General features: G+C 32.2%; 1 protein-coding gene, 1 long non-coding RNA gene and 1 pseudogene across 2 annotated transcripts in view; 2 read left to right on the top strand and 1 right to left on the bottom strand.

Annotated features, from left to right (window-relative positions):
- LOC132727303 (epithelial cell-transforming sequence 2 oncogene-like) overlaps window positions 1-14,298 on the bottom strand; it is a 55,259-nt gene extending 40,961 nt beyond the window's left edge. Inside the window, exons 1-8 of the mRNA XM_060712734.1 lie at window positions 14,200-14,298; window positions 7,684-7,990; window positions 7,318-7,353; window positions 6,734-6,973; window positions 6,237-6,368; window positions 5,517-5,601; window positions 3,720-3,961; window positions 2,700-2,848 (exon numbers count right to left, since the gene is read on the bottom strand). Of these exons, the coding sequence (XP_060568717.1) occupies window positions 2,700-2,848; window positions 3,720-3,961; window positions 5,517-5,601; window positions 6,237-6,368; window positions 6,734-6,973; window positions 7,318-7,353; window positions 7,684-7,899 (1,100 nt within the window). The 5' untranslated portion in view covers window positions 7,900-7,990; window positions 14,200-14,298. The remainder of the gene's footprint in view (window positions 1-2,699; window positions 2,849-3,719; window positions 3,962-5,516; window positions 5,602-6,236; window positions 6,369-6,733; window positions 6,974-7,317; window positions 7,354-7,683; window positions 7,991-14,199) is intronic.
- On the top strand, window positions 11,705-13,439 carry LOC132727305 (uncharacterized). Its single transcript, XR_009625332.1, has 4 exons — window positions 11,705-12,162; window positions 12,716-12,793; window positions 12,962-13,063; window positions 13,292-13,439. It is a non-coding gene; the product is annotated as an uncharacterized LOC132727305 (long non-coding RNA).
- Window positions 14,299-14,334: 36 nt separating the features above from the next.
- LOC132727296 (polycomb protein EED-like) lies at window positions 14,335-20,767 on the top strand (annotated as a pseudogene).
- Window positions 20,768-21,208: the final 441 nt, after the last annotated feature.

Here is a 21,208-nt window from a genome sequence, read left to right as displayed (position 1 = left end):
GAAGAGTTGTATCATGTGGAAGAACAACCAAGACCAGACATCCCTGTTTTCCGTGTAAGGTCCGAGAAAACACATACAGAGAAAATTCTGCACAGAAATCACTTGTTTCTGGTGGATAATAAGGAAGATGATGTAGACACTAATGAAGAGTTGGATGATGGAAGTATTAAGGATAATGTGTTGTCTGATGCTAATGCGATCGATGAAGTTGTGAAGAAAGATAACTGTGACGTCACAGGTGATGATTCTGAAAGTGAAGATGGACAGAGCTCTGTTTCTATAACAGACTAGTACGGGGACGCCTGTAATCCTGACACAAGTAAGAAAAATGTTGATGAAGATGTTGAGGACACAGTAGAAGACAATGTGGCAGAGGATGATTTTGTTGAAGTTGAGGACACGGTAGAAGAAAATATTGCAGGAGATGGTTCTGGTGATGATGGTGATATACACAGTCATGAAGAAGATGCAGATGGTCTTGGTGATACCTCTAAAATAGAAATACATACAACAGATGGTGCAAACATAGAAGATGCAACTGAGAAACAAAATAATGAGACTAATAATGAAGTTAAACCTGTACCAATGCCTCGAAGAACTGGGAGAGCTAGAAGACCACCGGACAGATATGGAGAATACCAGATGAATCAGATGGCGCAGTGTTCAGGAGACAATAAATTTCAGGTTTTAGATAAATTAATGAATTCTGGAATCCTTGACGACGTAGATAGTGTGACTGCATATAGGATTGTCAGAGCTTTCGTTAAGTGATATTGTCATTTAAAAATGTCAATATATGTATATGTCATTAATACTGTCAATTAATATATTTGTCATTTGATATATGTTTTTACTTTATTTTTTTATATAACAATGTATAAGTAATTATTCTTTTGTATTTTGCTTCTATAATGCTAATTGCGAGGCCGCAATTAAGAACTGTGGGGGCGGAAAGTGGTAAGTTATTTTTTTGTTGATTTTGAATTGATATTAAGTCAACTGAGTAAGGTGTGTTACAACTTAATGGATAGTGGTTATGTAAAATTTGGGTGAGTATGATTCATATATCTAGTATATAGTATATAAGGTTAAGGTAGTGTATTTTGAGTAGGAGCGTCGTGTAGTTGTTCTTTGACATGACATATTTATGACGTGTGACTTAAAGACTGTGACTTAATGACGAGACGTCATTTTTGTAAGGTGGGGGAGTGTGTGACCAGACCGTCTTGACTGTGATTTCAATGTATTTTGTAAGAGTTTTAGTCATTGCCATGCACTTTGAACTTTATTGTTGGCATACTCTGTTTTGATTGGTTGTTAGTAATTTCTTTGTATCACGTGCTGATTCGCGGGGTTTTCAGTGCCGCCTACGTTTTTCTGTGTAACCTGTAGTTGAGATTGTGTCTTGGTAAACTTTTGAAAGTTTGTCTTCTTGTTATAAGGAAATATATCTTGGTATGTATATTTAGTATTTGTTGTATTACATGAGCTTCTGTTGAAATGAGTATTACATTCGTTTCTTTGTTTTCGGCGATATTTTAGACGTATATGTAATATTGCACATTTGGTGTACATGAAATTGAAATGGCATAATCTGGTAAATTAACTATTACTACTGTCACATATATTTCTTTTGTGCACAATACTTATTTTTAACTTACAGACTAAGCAGCACACACTGGAGAGAGAGAGTTTTATGCAGATGCAGTGTAATGTGATTGGTACCATATACTGGTGAGTGTACATGTTGTGGTTATGTTTTGTACTATGTTTATGTTGAATACAGGTTTGACATGTGATTTATATGTATTAGGATTTGTGACATTTATGAAAGGTTAAGTATTAATGTATTTTGGCCACTAGCATTTGAGGAATTAATTGTATTACTCATACTATGATGATCTTGTTAAAATGTTGCTCATGTAATATGTATTTGTAATTCATTATTTTAATTATATAGTAATTGGTTGATGAAATGTATTTTCAGGTCACTTGTTGTTGTAACTGCAAGTAGCTGTCAACCATCATTTGTAATTGCTTGTGACAGATATGTAAATAAAGAAGAGAACTTAGAAGTGAACCCAACATCTTGGTTTTTATTTAATATATAATGCTTTATGTAAAAGCCCAAGAGTAACATAAACATCATTCAGACCTTGTTACCAAGAAAGATACAAAAATAAATTTGCCCTTATTGAAAAACTACAGAAAGAAACAGAATATACTTTTACCCGAACAAACATGCAGGTTGGTGTATAGGTACAAACCTTACGGCATCCGAACTGTCAATTTACAACTTTAATTACTGATTTTAATAGAGTTGGTTAGAAATCACTTTAAACTATTCAGATTCTTTACCTTTTGTACTCAACTTTAGAATGTATACATGAAACTTGATTTATAAACATATACTATCTGATGATCTTAAATTTAGACTTTTTTTTGCGTTTTCTCAATATGTTTCTAAGCAAGAAAACATGCAATTGAAAAAAATAAAAACAAAACAATTTAGGGTTTATTTACATAAGCTATTGACATTTATCTTTTTTTATAAATATCAATGAAAATTCTTTTTTCAATTTAACTTCTTTGGATATTAGGTTAAACTTTAAACAAGCAAAAATATCTTTTTTTCCTCAGCTTTTTAAAATATGCCCAAAGAAGATTTTTTTTGTTTTTATTTTCAGTTCTCAGCTTACCTTCTCTGTGTAGTTCTGCTAGGAGGATACCACTGTGTGTTGACCAGTTCATTCATTCTTTGCTCCTTCAGATTGACAAGATCATCTCTAAGACTCTCTGTCAAGGTCATTGACCTGCCTGTCTGTAGTAAATCATAGTCTTCTCCTGACTGAAATAAAATAAAATTTGTCAATGATTTTAGGTATACTAGAAAATTCCAGAAAATTTTAACCATACAATGCCAACTTGACTATATTGACTAGTACCATTACTTTAACATTATGTAAGTCATGTCTGGCCGTTTTAGAGAGGAACTAGAAATGTGTCCATAGGACACGGATGCCCCTCTAGGTCAAATATTTTTTGGACTACATGTGCCACAAGTTGAAAACTAAAAATCAACAAGTGCTATAATTCTGTTAAATTCCTTCCTTTACTTCCATCTACACATTAAGGTTGTTCATCCCTGGAAGTTTAGGCAAAATCTGCCATCCTGTTTAAGAGAAGTTGCGTTCACAAAATTTCTACATAGTATATAGTGAAAAAATCAACAAAGGGCCATAATTCTGTTAAATTTGGTCGCAGCGAAAATTTCTTCCTTTACTATCATCTACACATTAAGGTTGTTCATTCCTGGAAGTTTAAGCAAAATCTGCCATCCGGTTTAAGAGGAGTTGCGTTCACAATATTTCGGGACGGATGGACAGACGGACAAGTGCAACGCTATATGCTCCCACTTTGTGAGGGCATAAAAAAACTTGTTTCTGAGGCATAATGTGCCTCTAAATTCTAGAAAATGTTAACCATAAAACTTGATAATGCTTTAAACATTGATGTTAACAGCATTCACTTTATGAAGTTTCCGTAAGCAAAAGCTATTCTAGTAGACGGTAAACAGTCTAAGATGTACAATTTATTAACATCTTAGTGATAAAAGTGTTTCACAATTAAAACTTAATGAGTAAACCATCCAATTTGTAAATCAAAACATCTTATAGCTTCTATAGTTTTCAGTCCCTTACAATGATACTTAAACTTACAGTTAGGGCTCTATGTCTTTCTCTCCTTCTCTGTGTTGTCAGACCAAGTTCCATTTCTGGTGTAGTCGTTACATTGGATTTCTTCTTTAGTATACCCCAACGATTGTGGAATAATAAAGCTGATTTGGGCATACTCGGTTCATTAGGATTAAAATCATGTAAGAATGCAAACATATTCTTGTCTAAATCTTTGGGATGATAATCTGGTCCACTCCATGGTGGTCGTGACGTCAACATTTTATCTGTGGTTAAAGTTACAAAAGCAGTGATAATCTTAATTGTAAATGATAATTTAATTGCAAATTTTCTTTTTTTGTCAGCTTGAAATACAGAAATTCTCATACAATACAGAAATTCTGATATTCTAATACAATACAGAAATTTAATATAGAAGCAAACAATTCAAATCACATGTAAGTCACTTTCATCTGAAATTATCATAATCCATTGTAAAAATCCTAGGTACAAAGCTTTCATGCCCATAAGATAATATAGAATATTGTCCTGTCCCCTATTTCAAATATGTAAACAAGAGCCCAGTTTGAACCGGGTGATGCTCCCCAAATAGGTTTTTGACACAGGAAAGTACACCTCTTGTAGTTTCAGAGTTATGTCCCTGAACAAAGTTCAAAATGTGATAGTTCCAGAATTAGGCAAGGCAGAGTTACTGTTCTTTGCACTGGACTTCAAATAAATAAGATCTATCTAACTAAAAAGATTCTTGTTGATATCTCTTATGGTATCCGAGTTATGTCCCGGACAAAGTTTAAAATGTAAAAATGAACAAAGGGCAATAACTCCAAAATAAGCCAAGGCAGAGTTATGTTTCTTGTGCACTGCACATCTACCCATTAAGATCTATCTACCTAAAAAGTTTCATGTTGATATCTCTTATAGTTTTAGAGTTATGTCCTGGACAAGATTTTTCTAAAAGGTTAGATAAATCAAAAACGGGGCTTAATAGAGTTATGGTTTTTGCACTGCACTTCTACCCAATGAGATCCATCTACCTACAAAATTTCATGCTGATATCTCTTATAATCTTAGAGTTATGTTCCGGACAAAGTTCAAAGTGTAAAAATAAACAAAGGGCAGTAACTCCAAAATTGGGCAATGCAGAGTTAGGGGTCTTACGCACTGCACATCTACTCATTGAGATCTATCAAACTACAAAGTTTCATGTTGATATCTCTAATACTTTTAGAGTTATATCCCGGACAAGATTTTTCTAAAACGGGAGATAATTCAAAAAATGGGGCAAAACAGAGTTATAACAGAGTTATGATTCTTTTGCACTGCACTTCTACCCAATGACATCTATCTACCTACAAAGTTTCATGTTGATATCTCTTATAATTTTAGAGTTATGTTCTGCACAAAGTTCAAAGTGTAAAAATGAACAAAGGGCAATTTCTCCAAAAATGTCCCGAACAAGATTTTTCTAAAAGGGGAGATAATTCAAAAATGGTGCAAAATAAAGTTACAGTTCTTTGACACTGCACTCCGCCTCAATGCCCTCTACCACTGTGTGAAGTTTAAACAAATTATCTCCAAGGGTTTTCAAGTTATGCTCCAGACAAGACAACGGACGGACAGACAGACAGACAGACAGACAGGGCGGCAACTATAAACTCTTCGTCTGGGAGCATAAAAACACTAAAATCTTCTAAAAATATTTTAAAGTGCCATGTGTGTACAAATCTTATTCGTATTCTGCTAAACATAAATTATACAGAGTTTTGTCCTTTAAAGGCGTAATTATGTCATTTTCAGTTATTTCTCCATTATGATACTTACTGCTTTCAACAAGACTTAAGTCCTTCTTTGTTGATTTCTTTGGCATCAATGCCCTTCCATCACTTCTCATACCATACATAGAGTTCTGTCATAGACATATATATATGTTCATTATACTATTATTTTTGTTATAGGCATTGTATTTACTTTCAATGCAATAATCTTTTGTATATTTAATTTAGTTGATTCTTCAGTTCTTAATTTTGTGAATATTGCTTATTAAATATGATCATATAAAATCAATTTTAAAGTTTTGACATAATTATTTTTACATAAAATACAATCCTTACAAATTCTTTTACACAATGTCAACTTGCTAATATAAGTTTGCATTACAAAGCGGACAAAGAAAATAAAGAAGCTATATTAATGAATTATTATATCAAGCTCTTACATTTACAACAAACAAGGGCAGCTCAACAATACTTTCTAAAAGTGGATTGTACTGATAACAGGTTTATATAATATCTGTGCATGTTTACTTGGTAGCATTTTAATTGACACTGACACATGTTGACTTTCCTTCTCAACTGTTGCGGAAACTCTTAAGCAAACCTCAAGGTGTAGTTTCTGGTCTAAGCAAGTAAGCTCACACTTTTTTCACATAAAGAATTCAAAATCCCCAGTGTGATTCATGAATTTATTAGTCAGCTACATTATGAAATTATCATTTCGGCTAAATGTGCGAATAAAATAAATAAAGGTATATCACTAACTTACATTGGCATTGACATAGTCCATAGTTTTCACACATGCTATATAATGTCTCTTCCAACAACCATAGTCATATTCTGATGGTGAATAAGGTAGGAACCAGCCATACTTCATACACTTTGGCATCCACAATACATCCTAAAATGGTCACATGATACATGTAAGTAAGTAAGTAAGTAACAAGGCTTACAAATTCGGTTTCCTGATCTTCCATGTGGGCCAGAGCTGATGTACACAACATAATTACAATAGAATAAACAGTTAACATGTACACAACATATACACAACATATATTTACAATATCATATTGAAATAGATTTATTAAATTGAAATAATGTATTTAAACGATCAATAATAGTAACACATGGAAATAAGTACAACATTCATGCAACCTTATAACCACCTTTACATAACTTGACACACATTTTTGACAAAGGGGCACTATTTGTAAATGAAAATACCCATTCATAAGATAATTGCTTTGTAAAAGTGTTATTTATTACCTGATCAGAAAGAAACTTCCAATGCCATGACACTTGACTACAGCGACTAAGACTTTTTGGTTCAAGAAATGACATCACATAGAGGGCAAGAAATCTGGGCAGTACAGTAGTGAAATCTAGATGCTGTAGGGGCACACATTCCTCAAACCAGTCCTGTATAAACTTATACTGTCTACGTGAACACTGACGGAACACAAGGTCAAAGAATCGCTTTCTCTGAGAGTCTGTCCATAAATCAAACTGGAGATATAAAATGTACACAAATAAAACAATAGCAAACAATATCAGTATTACACAAGAACAAATCATTACCCCCTCCCCCCATATTGGAGACAGTAATAAAATATAGCATTCAAATCCATATTCTTCTGATATAGAATAATATTTTCAACAACAAAAAATACTCTAAACCAACCCTTCATGGCATGGGTAATGGGAGGAAAAACATATCTTTACGACTGGCTTAAATCATTAGAATCAATTCCCTGAAGCAGTTGTCTGAGAGGTCAAATTTATAGTAATTGAACAATATGTTCTCTCATACCTAACAATAAAATTATTTCAAAGAAGTAAAAAGAACATACCCAGTTGGAGACAAGATCCCTCCTTTCTAAAAATATCTGAAAAAGTAGAAAAGATACAGAAATACAGCATTTGTCAATATGAGGCCTTTTTCCAACCCTTTTCATTAATTGATTAGATTATTTTTATGTGAAAGTCTGTTGATATGTTACTTATCCTTTTGCTTGAGAATGTCCTTTCAATGTGTTTTCAAAATATCTTCAATGCCTGTCAATTAGACATAAAGACTTTTAACGATAAAACTGTATTGCATTATTACATTACAGTTATAATATAAGATATGAACTTCAAGTCAATTATACAAACAATATATAAGGAGGATTAATAATTTTATCCTATAAAAAGAAAACAGCTTCTATCAACTGTACCTGTTCATTTGATGCCTTATTCACTATAGGAGTCCAGGCACTATTGTGTGTTTTCATTTTGTTGGTATGAAACTTCTCAGAGTCCCGAACTTTCTCCGTCCGCATGTCAGTGATCCTTCCCAACACCTTAGAATTATCTCCAGTAATGGCAAGCTTTGAATGTTTCATTTTGTGCCTGTTTTTAAACAGTGTATCTAACCTTGACATTTCAGCCATTTTGATGTTTTGTGTAAATCTATCAAACTTTATATCTATAAATAGTTGTTACTTTTTTTCCTATGTATAAGTCCTGAAACTTCTAATATACCTGAAATGAAAACAAAAAAAATCATCAACACAAATATTGTTTTTCCTCTGAAAAGCAAAAGTTTGGTTACAGTTTAAAAAGTCTTAAAGATTCTTTTTGTCACATTACTCAAAATCTTTTATCTGTAATAAGTATTTTTGTCCATTTTACCTGATTTTAGTTGATAATTCATAAGCTTCCCAGCACCTTAAAAATCAAGCTTCTTATATACACAATTAAACTTACGGCTAAGTACTTATTTCCAGAAGTAAAATAGTATCCACATACATATACTTATAGTAGTATATTTTCATGCCTGTTATAAAATCAAATAAATCAATACAGTAAGGTAGATACTGCTGTTTCTTATCATAATCAAAGTCATTAATATGTATGATTCAATTATTGCAACAATCTCTGTAGAGTCATGTTGCTAAGATATGCTGTATACAATCATTAATAATTAAAGCTAATAATGCAGCATCAGCATTTCTGATACCAGAGGAAAAAAATTGCTAAAATCTTTGACAGCCTCAGAAACTTAAGCAAATATTAATCAATACAGTGATTAAACATATATCAAAGAAAAAATATTACTTGTGCACCCCCGCTCCCATTTTATTAATTTATCCTAAATACATCAAATAAATAGTATAATACATGTAATTTTAAGCATTATTGAACAGCTTTCAAGTTTTATTAAGATTAAAATTGAATCACCATTAATAACATTTTATTTATGTGTCTTTTATATAATAAATGTCTTCCAATAATAATGTGCAATTTGCCTCAAGCCTACCTTTATAGTATTGCTTCACTGAAGTATCATTTTATAGAAATGTTAACATGATACCCCAACCTGTAATATTACATTTAGTGACCAAATTCAATCCTACAACCATTCACTCAAAGCCAAAGAAGAAAACAACTAGTGTCATTTATAAATGTATGGCTCTGCCAAGTATTGAATGCCCACTCTCTAAGATAAAAAGTTTGCCCCAATAAGTAAACTGTTCTATGCCATAACACATACACATACATACATAGAGTTTTGGTTTTGATCCTTAATCTAAAACATCACAGTAAGGGTTGTAGCAAAATATATTTTATTACTATCCTATTATTATTATTATATCTCCCAGCAATATCTAATCCCTTGCAGATATGTATCCTTGTTTCTGTGTCAAAATTGCAAGCAAGTTAAAGAACATGTTTTAAATGCTAGATATGGCTGCAGTCTGAGCTGCTCTAGGGTAGGGAAAGGAAAAACTGTGGGTGGTAAGTTAGGCTCTCATGTTTAAAACTTTTTGTAAACGTTTACATGATTGTTAAGAACCGAAACGATACCGTTTAAATAGTGGTACTTCTATGTACTATACTACACCATGTATTCGAGTTGCCAAATGATGACTTATATTCTAATTTTAATACACATACAAATAAATAATGTTAAGGACTCATTACAATTGAGTCGGCACACATTTTGAAGATCAAAGGAAAATCAACTTTACAAAAAATGTATTATGTCACAAGTGATTATTGCTCGATAATGCCGTGTGTGTGGGTGATGTAAACACCCATTTTCATTTTTTTACTTTGGAATAAATCAATTAGAATTAATAGAATTCATGATTACAGGCAATGATTAAGATTTTGTAAGACAATATGGTCATTTCGATTAAACAGTAAAAAATATCGTAAACGTTTACGAATGAAAATCGAAACGAATCCGTTTAAACGTGTAACCGTGGAGGCCTTACTGGTAAGTATTTCTAATAGAATACATTTATATATAGGGAAATAGTTTGAAGTTGCTGTAAATAACCTATCACTCAGGGGATGGCTATGGTATGTCTTTAGGGATGCGTTTAGAGTACCCTTTGATTGGGATAGCAACCAAACCATAGTAAAACTTATAGATGAGGGGTAGCCTATACAACTGAATTCTGGTCAACAACGGTTGAAGAGGCAAGCATGAAAGCTTGATCAAATGGGATTCTTTTCTTTGGACACTTTGGGGGAAAATTGAAGATACCAAGACATGGTTTAAGAGCTTCTGAGCCAATGTAAGGACAATAGATTATGTGCAGTATGTAGTCCAATAAATGTAGTCCAATATAGGGCTTGTAAGTAAAAAAAAAAGGCCTAAAATAAAATTTAATTTGTTTCCCCTTCCCTACCTACCCAACAAATTTGCCCCTACCCAAAAGATTTTTTTCTTCTTAGGGGATCCATGAAAGTATTTTTTTCTTTCAGAGTACAATAGGTATAATCTTATCTGATATTTTAGACAGCTAGCATAGTTAATAAATTGTTGCATATGTCAGTTGTGAATATGGTAATGCATGTACATATACTATTGTACTTAATAAATTAATTTTAATAGTTCATTATACATATATGCAGATAATTTATTATTATGCACTATAAAAACTAGAAATGTGTCATCATGCCATGGATGCCCCCGCATGCAGCCAAAATTTCAGATGTTATAATATTTAGTTCCAAATTTTTTTTTTTCATTTTAAGTTCAAAGCCCTTAAAACTTTTCAATGTTAACACAAACAGTTGAACCATTTTCATACAATCAAGGCACTGAAATTATTCAGTCTTAACCTTTTGAAAATAGCATATTGCATATTTGTAGCCAAAATAATGGCTACATACATTTCCACAAAAGTATGAGTGCTGAAACTGAAAGTTCAAAATTTTTCCAACATTCAGGAAAGATAAGTTTGTCCAAAATCATTGAACCACGACCAAATTCAAACTTAACCTGCTTATTCCTAAGATGTATCTATATTAATTTCAAAGTGAAAGGGACATAACTCTGCCAAAAAATCATTGATCCATGACCAAATTCCAACTTGACCTGCCCATTCCTTTGACATATCTGTATGTCAAATTTGAGTTGAATATGTAACACTGTTGGGTAGATAATAAACAGAAACTGAAAATTTCATACTATTTTCAAAGTGAAAGGGGCATTACTCTGCCAAAAATCTTTGAACCATGACCAAATTTGAACTAAACCTGCGCATTCCTTTGACGTATCCATATGTCAAGTTTGAGTTGAATGTGTTGTACCGTTGGGGAGATAATGAACGGACACTAAAAATTTCATATTATTTTCAAAGTAAAAGGGGCATAACTCTGCCAAAAATCATCGAACCATGACCAAATTCGAACTTTACCTGTATTTTCTGATGACATATCCATATGTCAAGTTTGAGTTGAATGTGTTTTACAGTTGGGGAGATAATGAACAGAAACTGAAAATTTCATATTATTTTCAAAGTAAAAGGGGCATAACTCTGCCAAAAATCATCGAACCATGACCAAATTCGAACTTGACCTGTATTTTCTCAAGACATATCCATATGTCAAGTTTGAGTTGAATGTGTGCAACCGTTTCTTAGATAATGAACGGAAACTGATGATGACGGAATGACAGAATGACGGAAGGACGGACGGACGGAATGACGGAACAGGGTAACACTATATATATGCCCCGGCCATTACATGGCGGGGGCATAAAAATAATTTTCCTACCTACCTACCCAACCCTAATATTAATGGGTTGGGAAGGGGAAACCAATTTTATTTTTGGCCATATCTCAAATTTATCCCAGCAGGCAACGTTGAAACAACGTTGAAATATGGTCGTGACGTTGTTCAACCAATATTCAACTATATATATATGGACGACCATACGGATATATTGCCAATATATATACAACGTTGATTCAACGTTGTTTATGGTCGAAGTTTTACATTTAGTTTAATCATTATATAAACTTTTATACCACTAATTTTGTGATATTATTCCTTTATTGAATTAGTCTGTAAGTGATTTTTGTCAGGAAAATTTGCGTTACAATCTTTTTCCGTATATTCAAAAATAGCGCTTAAACAAATAAAGTTGGAAATAATTTTTCACTTTCTATTAACGCTTTAAATATTAGTTAATATGTTTTGTTGTTTGTTTTTTTATTTTTTAGTTCTTTATGAATAATATTAATTAATAAATTGGTATTAGTCAAAACCCCGTTTATAAAATAACGCTGGTCAGGGGAAGTAATTGTTGCGGTCTATGATTTTGTTTGTTGTCTATGATTATCGTTCGTGCAAATGGTGGCGCAGTTTGGAAAGTTTGAAAACAACACGATTGGCAATTTATTTGGATTTCGAAGGTATTACCGTTATGTTTTACTTTAGTTTACTGATTATTTTCTAAAATATTATCATTTATTCTTTAAATTCTACTTTAATTTACTTTATGAAATAAATGAGAGATATAAACACATGATTGAGTTGATTTAACACGTTTTCGCGACCTAATTGAATGATTTGGGTTCAGTAGGCCTAGTAAGCATGAAGTTATTGATGTCCTTGGCAATTTATGATTTTACAAATCTTGTCTTTCTTTAATTTATTTTTCATATTATTAAACATTTGTCTGTACTATATCCTATTTAGAATTTAATCAATTTTAAAATTGAAACCAATAAAGTAGTTTGGCCCACTTAATTTACGTCCCAAGACGATTCGTCAATATATATAACTATGTTTATATTTTATTGATAGTATAATACAGTGTTAATTAGTTTGATAAAAACACATTATAATGATTATTATTAAGTTAAATAACAAATTTGAGTGTTAAACTTTAAAGTTTAATAGTCGTAAATTTAAGGGGAATAATAAATCTATTTCTATTTAATTAGATATTATTTTATATTCTAGATCCTGGTCCTGGCTGAAATTTAGAGTATTGCAGCTGTAGCCTGTACACCATACATTCAACATGAAAAGGACTGTCAGGTTTGTTAAATTGAAATTTATTCTTATTAATTTATATATTTGAATTTCTTTACAATACAAAGTATAAATTTTTCAACTACTGGATATTTATCTTATCTTAAAATATATTTTTTTCGGAATATTCCTGTAACATTATTAATATAAAATTTATATGTTTGTTGATTTCAGGATGCTGCATAAAATGGTCTTAGCTAGAGCCTAGAATGTTAATTTCTTGGGTCCATATGCTGCAAGGAACTGACGGGGAGCAGTTTTTCTTACCAATCATAGGTGAGACTTTTAAATAGCTTCTTTTTAAAAAGATTTTGTTGTCTTATATACATTATTTGCTGTCAATATCAAACTTAGCTATGTTTCAATTTCTATGCTGTTTTATGATGTAAATCTTAGAGAAAAGCATTTTAAGATAAAAACAAATCACTAAGTTGAGTAATTATATGTATAATTTGAGATTGACCAAGTCACTTTTAACTACAAACTTCTTATTTTTATTTGTAGAAGCAGTAAGAGACAGCCAAAGAAGTACTCAAACACTTGACATACCCAGAAAGACCTAGAAGAAAAGATTGGAACAGATTGTAACTTAATTGTTAAAAGTATTAAAGTGAATTTAAGCTGCACTTGAACTGTATTTTTGAAATAAAATATAAGAAGTTTTTAATATTGTCTTGATATTTTGTTAAACTTGGTTACTTTGCTTTATATCCAAAAATTAAAGTATGGTGGGTTTTCAACGTTGAAATGACATTGAAACCTCAACGTTGTGCCAACGTTGAAGCTGCAACGTTGTATCAACATTGAAATTTCAACGTTGTTTCAACTTTCAAATCCGAATATAAATCCAACCTTATTTCAACGTTGAAATCTGACCATAATTCAACGTTGAAACAACGTTGATGTGCCTGCTGGGATAGGACTAGTGCAGTATGTAGCCTGAAACTTTACTTCATTGTAATGTTTGAGTCCTTTGATTCCGTAATTACGATTTGTCTCATGTGCAAAATTTGTCCTGCATTATAAAAAACCATACATGTCTATGATATGTGACTTAGAAAGTTAGACATTTAAATAACCTAGCTAGACATGTATATATAATAAATGAATCAAGCTGCAACTTGTTTATAAGGGAAATATTAATCAGTATTATTCATAATCAATATTGCATATAAAGACAATGGTCAGCCTTTAAGTGCAACTTATAATTCTAAAACATAAGCTCCTAATACAAAATCCCCAACACTGCTCAATCATGAATGGCAAGTTTTTTTTTCAATTTCATCAGTTTTTGTGCAAGGCAGTTAAATTTAAGAACTGCTCCCTCTATAATTTGCAACATGAGACTCTCAATAACCAGTAAAACAACAATATGTAATTCAATAAAGATGTAAGGATAAAATTTTAATCACCTGTCCCAATTACCGGATTATTGACAATTGTTGTTTTGACAGGTGTCAGACATATTGGATTGTTTTCTTTCTGCGCAAGCGTAGCGTGTCGGATCACCGCTGGCAACGTTTGGCGGGAAATATTAGAAAGCACATGCAAATCACGTGACTAATATACTGTTCAAAATGTCGGACATAGGCGAAAACTCTCAAACAATGCCGGTTATAAACAAACGTCCACGCCTGTCTATTTTACAGCAAAATGAAGGATCAGGAGATGATACGGTACTAACAAATGATTAAGCTTCCTGATGATATACTCCATAATATTATTTGTATTTTATAAACTCTATAAAACTTAGAAAATGATTTTTTATGGATTCGTACTCGAACTAATTAGGTCCAAATTATTTAACACACATTGATCCATAGTGATATCGTTTTACTAATGATTACTTTGAACCCTTTATTCAGGACGACGTTTCTAGTACAGTGAGCACACTACAAGATGACACTCAGTCTGATTCATCAAATTTACCAGGTTCTAAACAAACGGGAAAGAATAAGAAAGGAAAACAAAAACTTAAATTTAAATGTTCAAACTGGCTTAAGGTATTAATTTATCCATTTTTAAACATATAATTAAAAGCTTTAAATTGGTTAATAATTAATAGCTTTAGATTGGTTTATAATTAATAGCTTTAAATTGGTTAAAGTGGCAACTTTTATAGAAATTAATAAATAATCTAAATAAAAATACATCTTATTAAGATGAATTTTTATTTAGATTATTTATTAATTTCTATAAAAGTCTTAATGTTTGTTGACATTTTTTTTTTCATTTGATTTAATTACAAAATGTATGTTGAAGCTAGTAATGGTATATTAAAAATAATGAAAAATTTACATGACAATAAGATTATTTCATTCAGGAGGATCACAAAAAGCCAATATTTGGAGTATTGTTCAACACATTTCATGGAGAAAAAGATCCTCTTCTTTTTATTACAGTAGGACATAACAGAGTAAGTAAATGTAATTTTCTGTCATGTTGAGGCAAATGAAATTGTAAGTAATACATGTTACAATAGAGATTGAAAACATTATCATTAGTTAAAATTATTTCAAGTTTTTTTGTAGTTATTTTAAGTAATATTTTATTAAAGATCAGCCCTTTAGTAGTTCAAAACACATTAGGTGTAACATCTTATTTGTGTCATTGTGCCCACTTCTGTTACTCATTGATATATTAATTAATACATGTTTTATTGTAGGTGACATTGTATGAAAGTAAGCCAGAGGGACATATCAAACTACTTCAGGCATATGCAGATCCTTCTGTATCCTTACCAATACTATCTCAGGGTTCTCGGGGACGCTTATTTCGGCGTCCCGGTACGCATGTTTATTACAGCTGGACGCAAATATTTCAGAGCAAGGATTCCACGTACGCTTAATTTTGCCTGGGGACGCATAAACATTACCGATTGTTTACAACCAGAAACAATACACAAATGCGTCAGCGCGTGTCAGTCTATAGGTAGGCGGTCCTATGCACATCGACCCGTGAAGCGATTAGCCAATCAGCGATAACAATTACGATCTTTATCACGCAATAGTGATCAGACTAATGTATACACGCGCTGTACAGTACATGTAATTACCAGATATAACACGAGGTGATAATTTTATATCTTTGATCAACATGCAGTTGATTGGAAATTAGCAAATTTTACCGACAAAAGGATAAAATTATCGACTAATTACGCCGCAAGTTTAAAGACTGTTTCTCAAATGACAAATGAGTGTAATTTTGAATGATTGTCGAATATTTTCGGCATTTTCTATGCACAATTTTGCTTTAGTTTCATTCTTGCAAAAACTTTCGATAAGGCTATTTAGAATTTAAGATATTGTGCCGAAATGCCAGGACAACAAACCAAAATACACATTACGCTTTTCTTTGATATTTAGATTCTATCCGAAAATTGATCCCGTACATCGGCGATTTCATCGCAAAAATTCTCGGTTTCCAAGCCAAACATGCGAACGAATTGTTCCTTTATTATTTAATCAACATTAAATCTTTAAATATCGATCTTCAATTTGCCCCCTTTTGAAGATATTTGCTAAAATAATTGTCGATCGGATGAATCTCTTACACACTGTTTGAAGCTGTACACGATTTTCCTATTCATTCCGCTAAACACTGCCTATATACATTTACGTTTTTTTTACAAATATAAACTTTTTGTCTTTAGAGTGGACTTATTTAACCAGAATGAAATTTAATTTGGTATAAAAGTGGAAAAAAAAACAAACAAAAACGATTTCCATGTGTTGATGCATTATAATGAAATAATTTCATAATAAATATCAACAACAAAACAACAAAACAATAATTATACTATGTAGTTCAGAGTTTCTTTTGAATAACTATAAACTTTGGAAGTCTCTTGAAGATTCAAAATATCAGCAATTGAATGACTAATCTGTAAACATATTAATTGCGACGCGCTTTTGGACTCCAACTTTTTCAGGGTTGGGAGTCCATGGACTCCATGTTTAAAAGTCCTAGTGAGAACCCTGTATCTCACACAATTACATTTTTTAGCTCACCTGACCACGAAGTGGTCAAGGTGAGGTAAAGTGATGGGGCTATGTCCGGCGTCCGGCGTCGTGCGTCGTCAACAATTGGGTTGTTAACAGTCTAGTAGTCACAGTTTTGATTGGATCATCATCAAACTTTGTCAGAATGTTTGTCTCAATGAAATACAGATCGAGTTCGAAGATGGGTTATCTCAAGTCAAAAACTAGGTCACAGGAGCTAAAAATAGAAAAAGCTTGTTAACACTCTAGAGGCTGCAGTTTTCATCCAAATATTCTGGAAATTTGTCAGGAAGGTTGTTTTAATGATATCTAGGTCAAGTGTGAAGATGGGTCATCTCCGGTCAAAAACTAGGTCACAGGAGCTAAAAATAGAAAAAGCTTGTTAACACTCTAACAATTGGGTTGTTAACAGTCTAGCAGTCACAGTTTTGATTGGATCATCATCAAACTTTGTCAGAATGTTTGTCTCAATAAATTACAGATCAAGTTCGAAGATGGGTTATCTCGGGTCAAAAACTAGGTCACAGGAGCTAAATATAGGAAAAGCTTGTTAACACTCTAGAGGCTGCAGTTTTCATCCAAATATTCTGGAAATTTGTCAGGAAGGTTGTTTTAATGATATCTAGGTCAAGTTCGAAGATGGGTCATCTCCGGTCAAAAACTAGGTCACAGGAGCTAAAAATAGAAAAAGCTTGTTAACACTCTAATGGTTGCAGTTTTCATCCAAACATTCTGGAAATTTGTCAGAAAGGTTTTTTTGATGATTTCTAGGTCAAGTTCGAAGATGGATCATCTCAGGTCAAAAACTAGGTCACAGGAGCTAAAAATAGAAAAAGCTTGTTAACACTCTAATGGCTGCAGTTTTCATCTAAATATTCTGGAAATTTGTCAAGAAGGTTGTTTTGATGATATCTAAGTCAAGTTGGAAGATGGGTCATCTCCGGTCAAAAACTAGGTCACAGGAGCTAAAAATAGAAAAGCTTGTTAACACATTAGGGGCTGCAGTTTTCATCCAAATATTCTGGAAATTTATCAGGAAGGTTGTTTTGATGATTTCTAGGTCAAGTTCCAAGATGGGCTATCTCCGGTCAAAAACTAGGTCACAGGAGCTAAAATTAGAAAAAGCTTGTTAACACTCTAGTGGCTGCAGTATTGATTCAAATATTCTGGAAATTTGTCAGGAAGGTTGTTTTGATGATTTCTGGGTCAAGTTCGAAGATGGGTCATCTCAGGTCAAAAACTAGGTCACAGGAGCTAAAATTAGAAAAAAGCTTGTTTACACTCTAGTGGCTGCAGTTTTGATTCAAATATTCTGGAAATTTGTCAAGAATGTTGTTTTGATGTTTTCTGGGTCAAGTGCTAAGATTGGTCATGTCCGGTCAAAAACTAGGTCACAGGAGCTAAAAATAGAAAAATCTTTTTAACACTCTAGTGGCTGCAGTTTTGATCCAAATTTCCTGGAAATTGGTCAGGAAGGTTGTTTTGATGATTTCTAGGTCAAAAATTAGGTCACATTGCCCAAATATGGAAAAATCTTTATAACACACTAGAGGTCACATGTTTGACTCAGTTGTCATCAAACTTGGTCATGATGCTTGTTTAAGACATTGCTTGGATGTGGTTGTGTCAGGTGAGCGATCCAGGGCCATCATGGCCCTCTTGTTTATGATAATTGATCAATTAAATAAAAAATATAAATTATTTTACAGATTATTTTAATAAATCTCACAACTACATGTTGAGGTTTTTTCATTGTGAAATACCGTATAATATGATTATCAATTACCTAATGCATTCTGTCAGCAGACTATTTTGTGAAATGAAAATATTAGCTGAGGTATCTTTGCTTAGTTTTAGATCATATATGTTGAAATCCCTGACCATACATATTTATCTTATATGTACAAAATTTTGTGCAGAGAACGAGTGGATAGGAATTGTTGTTATAGTTCTAGTGAAATTGATGAATATATTAACCTTTTAAATGCAACCTAAAATGTGATGGATGGTAACTGTAGGTGTTATTAATAAAATTTAAAACAGAAGCAAAAAACCTTGACTCTGAATTCAAGCAAGATGAGAATTATTACTGTGGTGCATGGACTTATGATGATGAAACTCAGCAACCTTTGATTTGTGTGGCAGGCTTGAGAGGAATTGTTAGAGTGATCAGCCCTATTGCACAACAATGTATTAAGGTAAAGAGTTTTATTAATACACTCTAGCTTGCTACATTTATATATGTTCATAGTGTTATAACTTTTAGTTTGATTTATATACCCTAGTACACGATTTAGTAAAAATAAAGTCAGGGTTTTCCCTTCAAAATATTTACTGGGTCAACATTTATTGAGGTTTCAACTTTAGTGATTCAAGGTCTATAGACTACAAGGGTCTGAGTTTAGATTTTTTGTCAGGTTTTGTATTGTGATTTGAATAAGAAAAACTAATGGTATTTATAAATGTCTGTATTTTTAGCATTTCATTGGTCATGGAGCTGCAGTGAATGAGTTGAAAGTTCATCCAAATGATCACAATATGTTATTATCTGTATCCAGAGGTAGTCTTTCTTCTGTATATTCTCACCAAACATTGTCATTACTAATAACAGAAAACATAGATACAGAAAAACTTTACTAACAGTAACTTAATGTTATTTTTAACAAGGTGGTACAGTCATCATTTTAAGTTAATAAGATACTATTTACTTTATTATAATAATTTTATGAACTTATTTAGATTGGAATTTTGAAATATTCACATTGTTAATTTAAAAAATTTTCAATATGAAAATTTCTTCAGTTCATGTGGGATATGTTCATGAAGGAGTATGATGGTAAAGACTGTCAAACTGCTTATTGGAGATATTCTAGGAATGCTGTACTGATATGCTTTTGCATAGTGTTAAAGTTACAGTTATTATTTACATATATGTTTATGATGAGAAATGTTAATGCTAATTTTTAGACAACACAATGCGACTATGGAATGTTAAGATGTCAACTTGTGTTATAATATTTGGTGGTGTGGATGGCCACAGAGATGAAGTTCTTAGTGCTGTAAGTTTTATACTCTACAATTAATGTTCATTTTCACCATTCTTCTCTCAAAATGGTTTATTTTGTTAAACCTGTCATTGACAAATTCCTGCATCCATAGATAAGATAAATGAAACACAGTACTCATGCAGCTTAAAAGTTTAATATACCCAGCTTTTAATAATTTGTCATATTAGACAAAGTTTACTTTTATTTCAAAAAATGATCAGCGGTTAAAAACAATTTCATTACAAACCAGTTTTGTAATATTTCTAAAATTTGTGAATGAAATTGATAAAAAACTGGCACACTTTTGTGTGAATTCTCATGAGAGAATCAATACACCACTATCAGGTCTAAACCATGGCTGCGACTCAAACAAGTGACAATCCCCAGTGGCAAGTCTGAAGCCTTTAGTATGTTAGTAAACCGATTAGATTTATTGCTCCACAGCTAAAACCTGTCAATTAATCTGTTAAAAGATTTAAACTGGCTTTACATTTATTTGCCATGCATTAACAGGACAATTTAATCTACTCACATTGAAGTTGCCTTCTCAATACAGTATTTTTTTTTCTTAGGATTATGCAAATAGTACAAAGATTTTCCATTTAAAAAAAGAATATTATAACTGCTTCTTTAACATACTTTAATGTAAAGTACAAAATCAAAAGGTCATTTTATTTAGAAGTAGTAGGACCAAGCTCACAACCTGCTAGTATTGTTGCCAGACAATGTTACTTCTGGACCAGTGTGCTCCCTATATTCATGCTGTCAGTAAATGCATTAGCAAATATATATATTTCAGGATTTCAACATACATGGTACAAAACTTATATCATGTGGTATGGACCATTCTCTCAAGATGTGGAAAACAGACACAGAAGTATACTTGATGCCATGAAAGCTTCCTACACATATAATGCTAAACAAATGAATGTGTAAGTGTTGAAAAGTTGTAAACAGTTCAGAGAAATTTTCATTGTTATCCAAACAAATTGTAAAGTGCAATAAGTACTGCATTTTCCTGCTAGCTATATTAGAATGCTTATATTTAAACAGTAATTTTACTTAAAAGTCATTACTAACACTGCTTTCAAAATTGGAGTTCTACCAGTGACAAAGAATTCTTTCAATGAAAGAAAATATCAAACCAGTTTTCAGAAGGTTGTTCTTACCCATTTGTGCTTGAAGTAAAGCTCAGGGATGGGGGCATGGTCTCAGGTCTTCCTGCACCAGTAAAGGTAAAAAGTCACCATTTGATCTTTACAGTGTTGGAGTGACTAAAAACCCTAACATGAAAAAAATTTGAACTTTAGTTGTAATGTTTCAGAAATATAAATTTGGTCAAGATTAGGTAGGGTAAAGGTTTGTTGCACATA

Source organism: Ruditapes philippinarum, unplaced genomic scaffold (assembly GCF_026571515.1).
Source record: "Ruditapes philippinarum isolate M1 unplaced genomic scaffold, ASM2657151v2 ctg862_1_1_1_1, whole genome shotgun sequence".
Lineage (NCBI taxonomy): Eukaryota > Metazoa > Mollusca > Bivalvia > Venerida > Veneridae > Ruditapes > Ruditapes philippinarum.
Note: the sequence above shows the minus strand (reverse complement) of the source record. Positions and strands in the feature narration are given on the sequence as shown.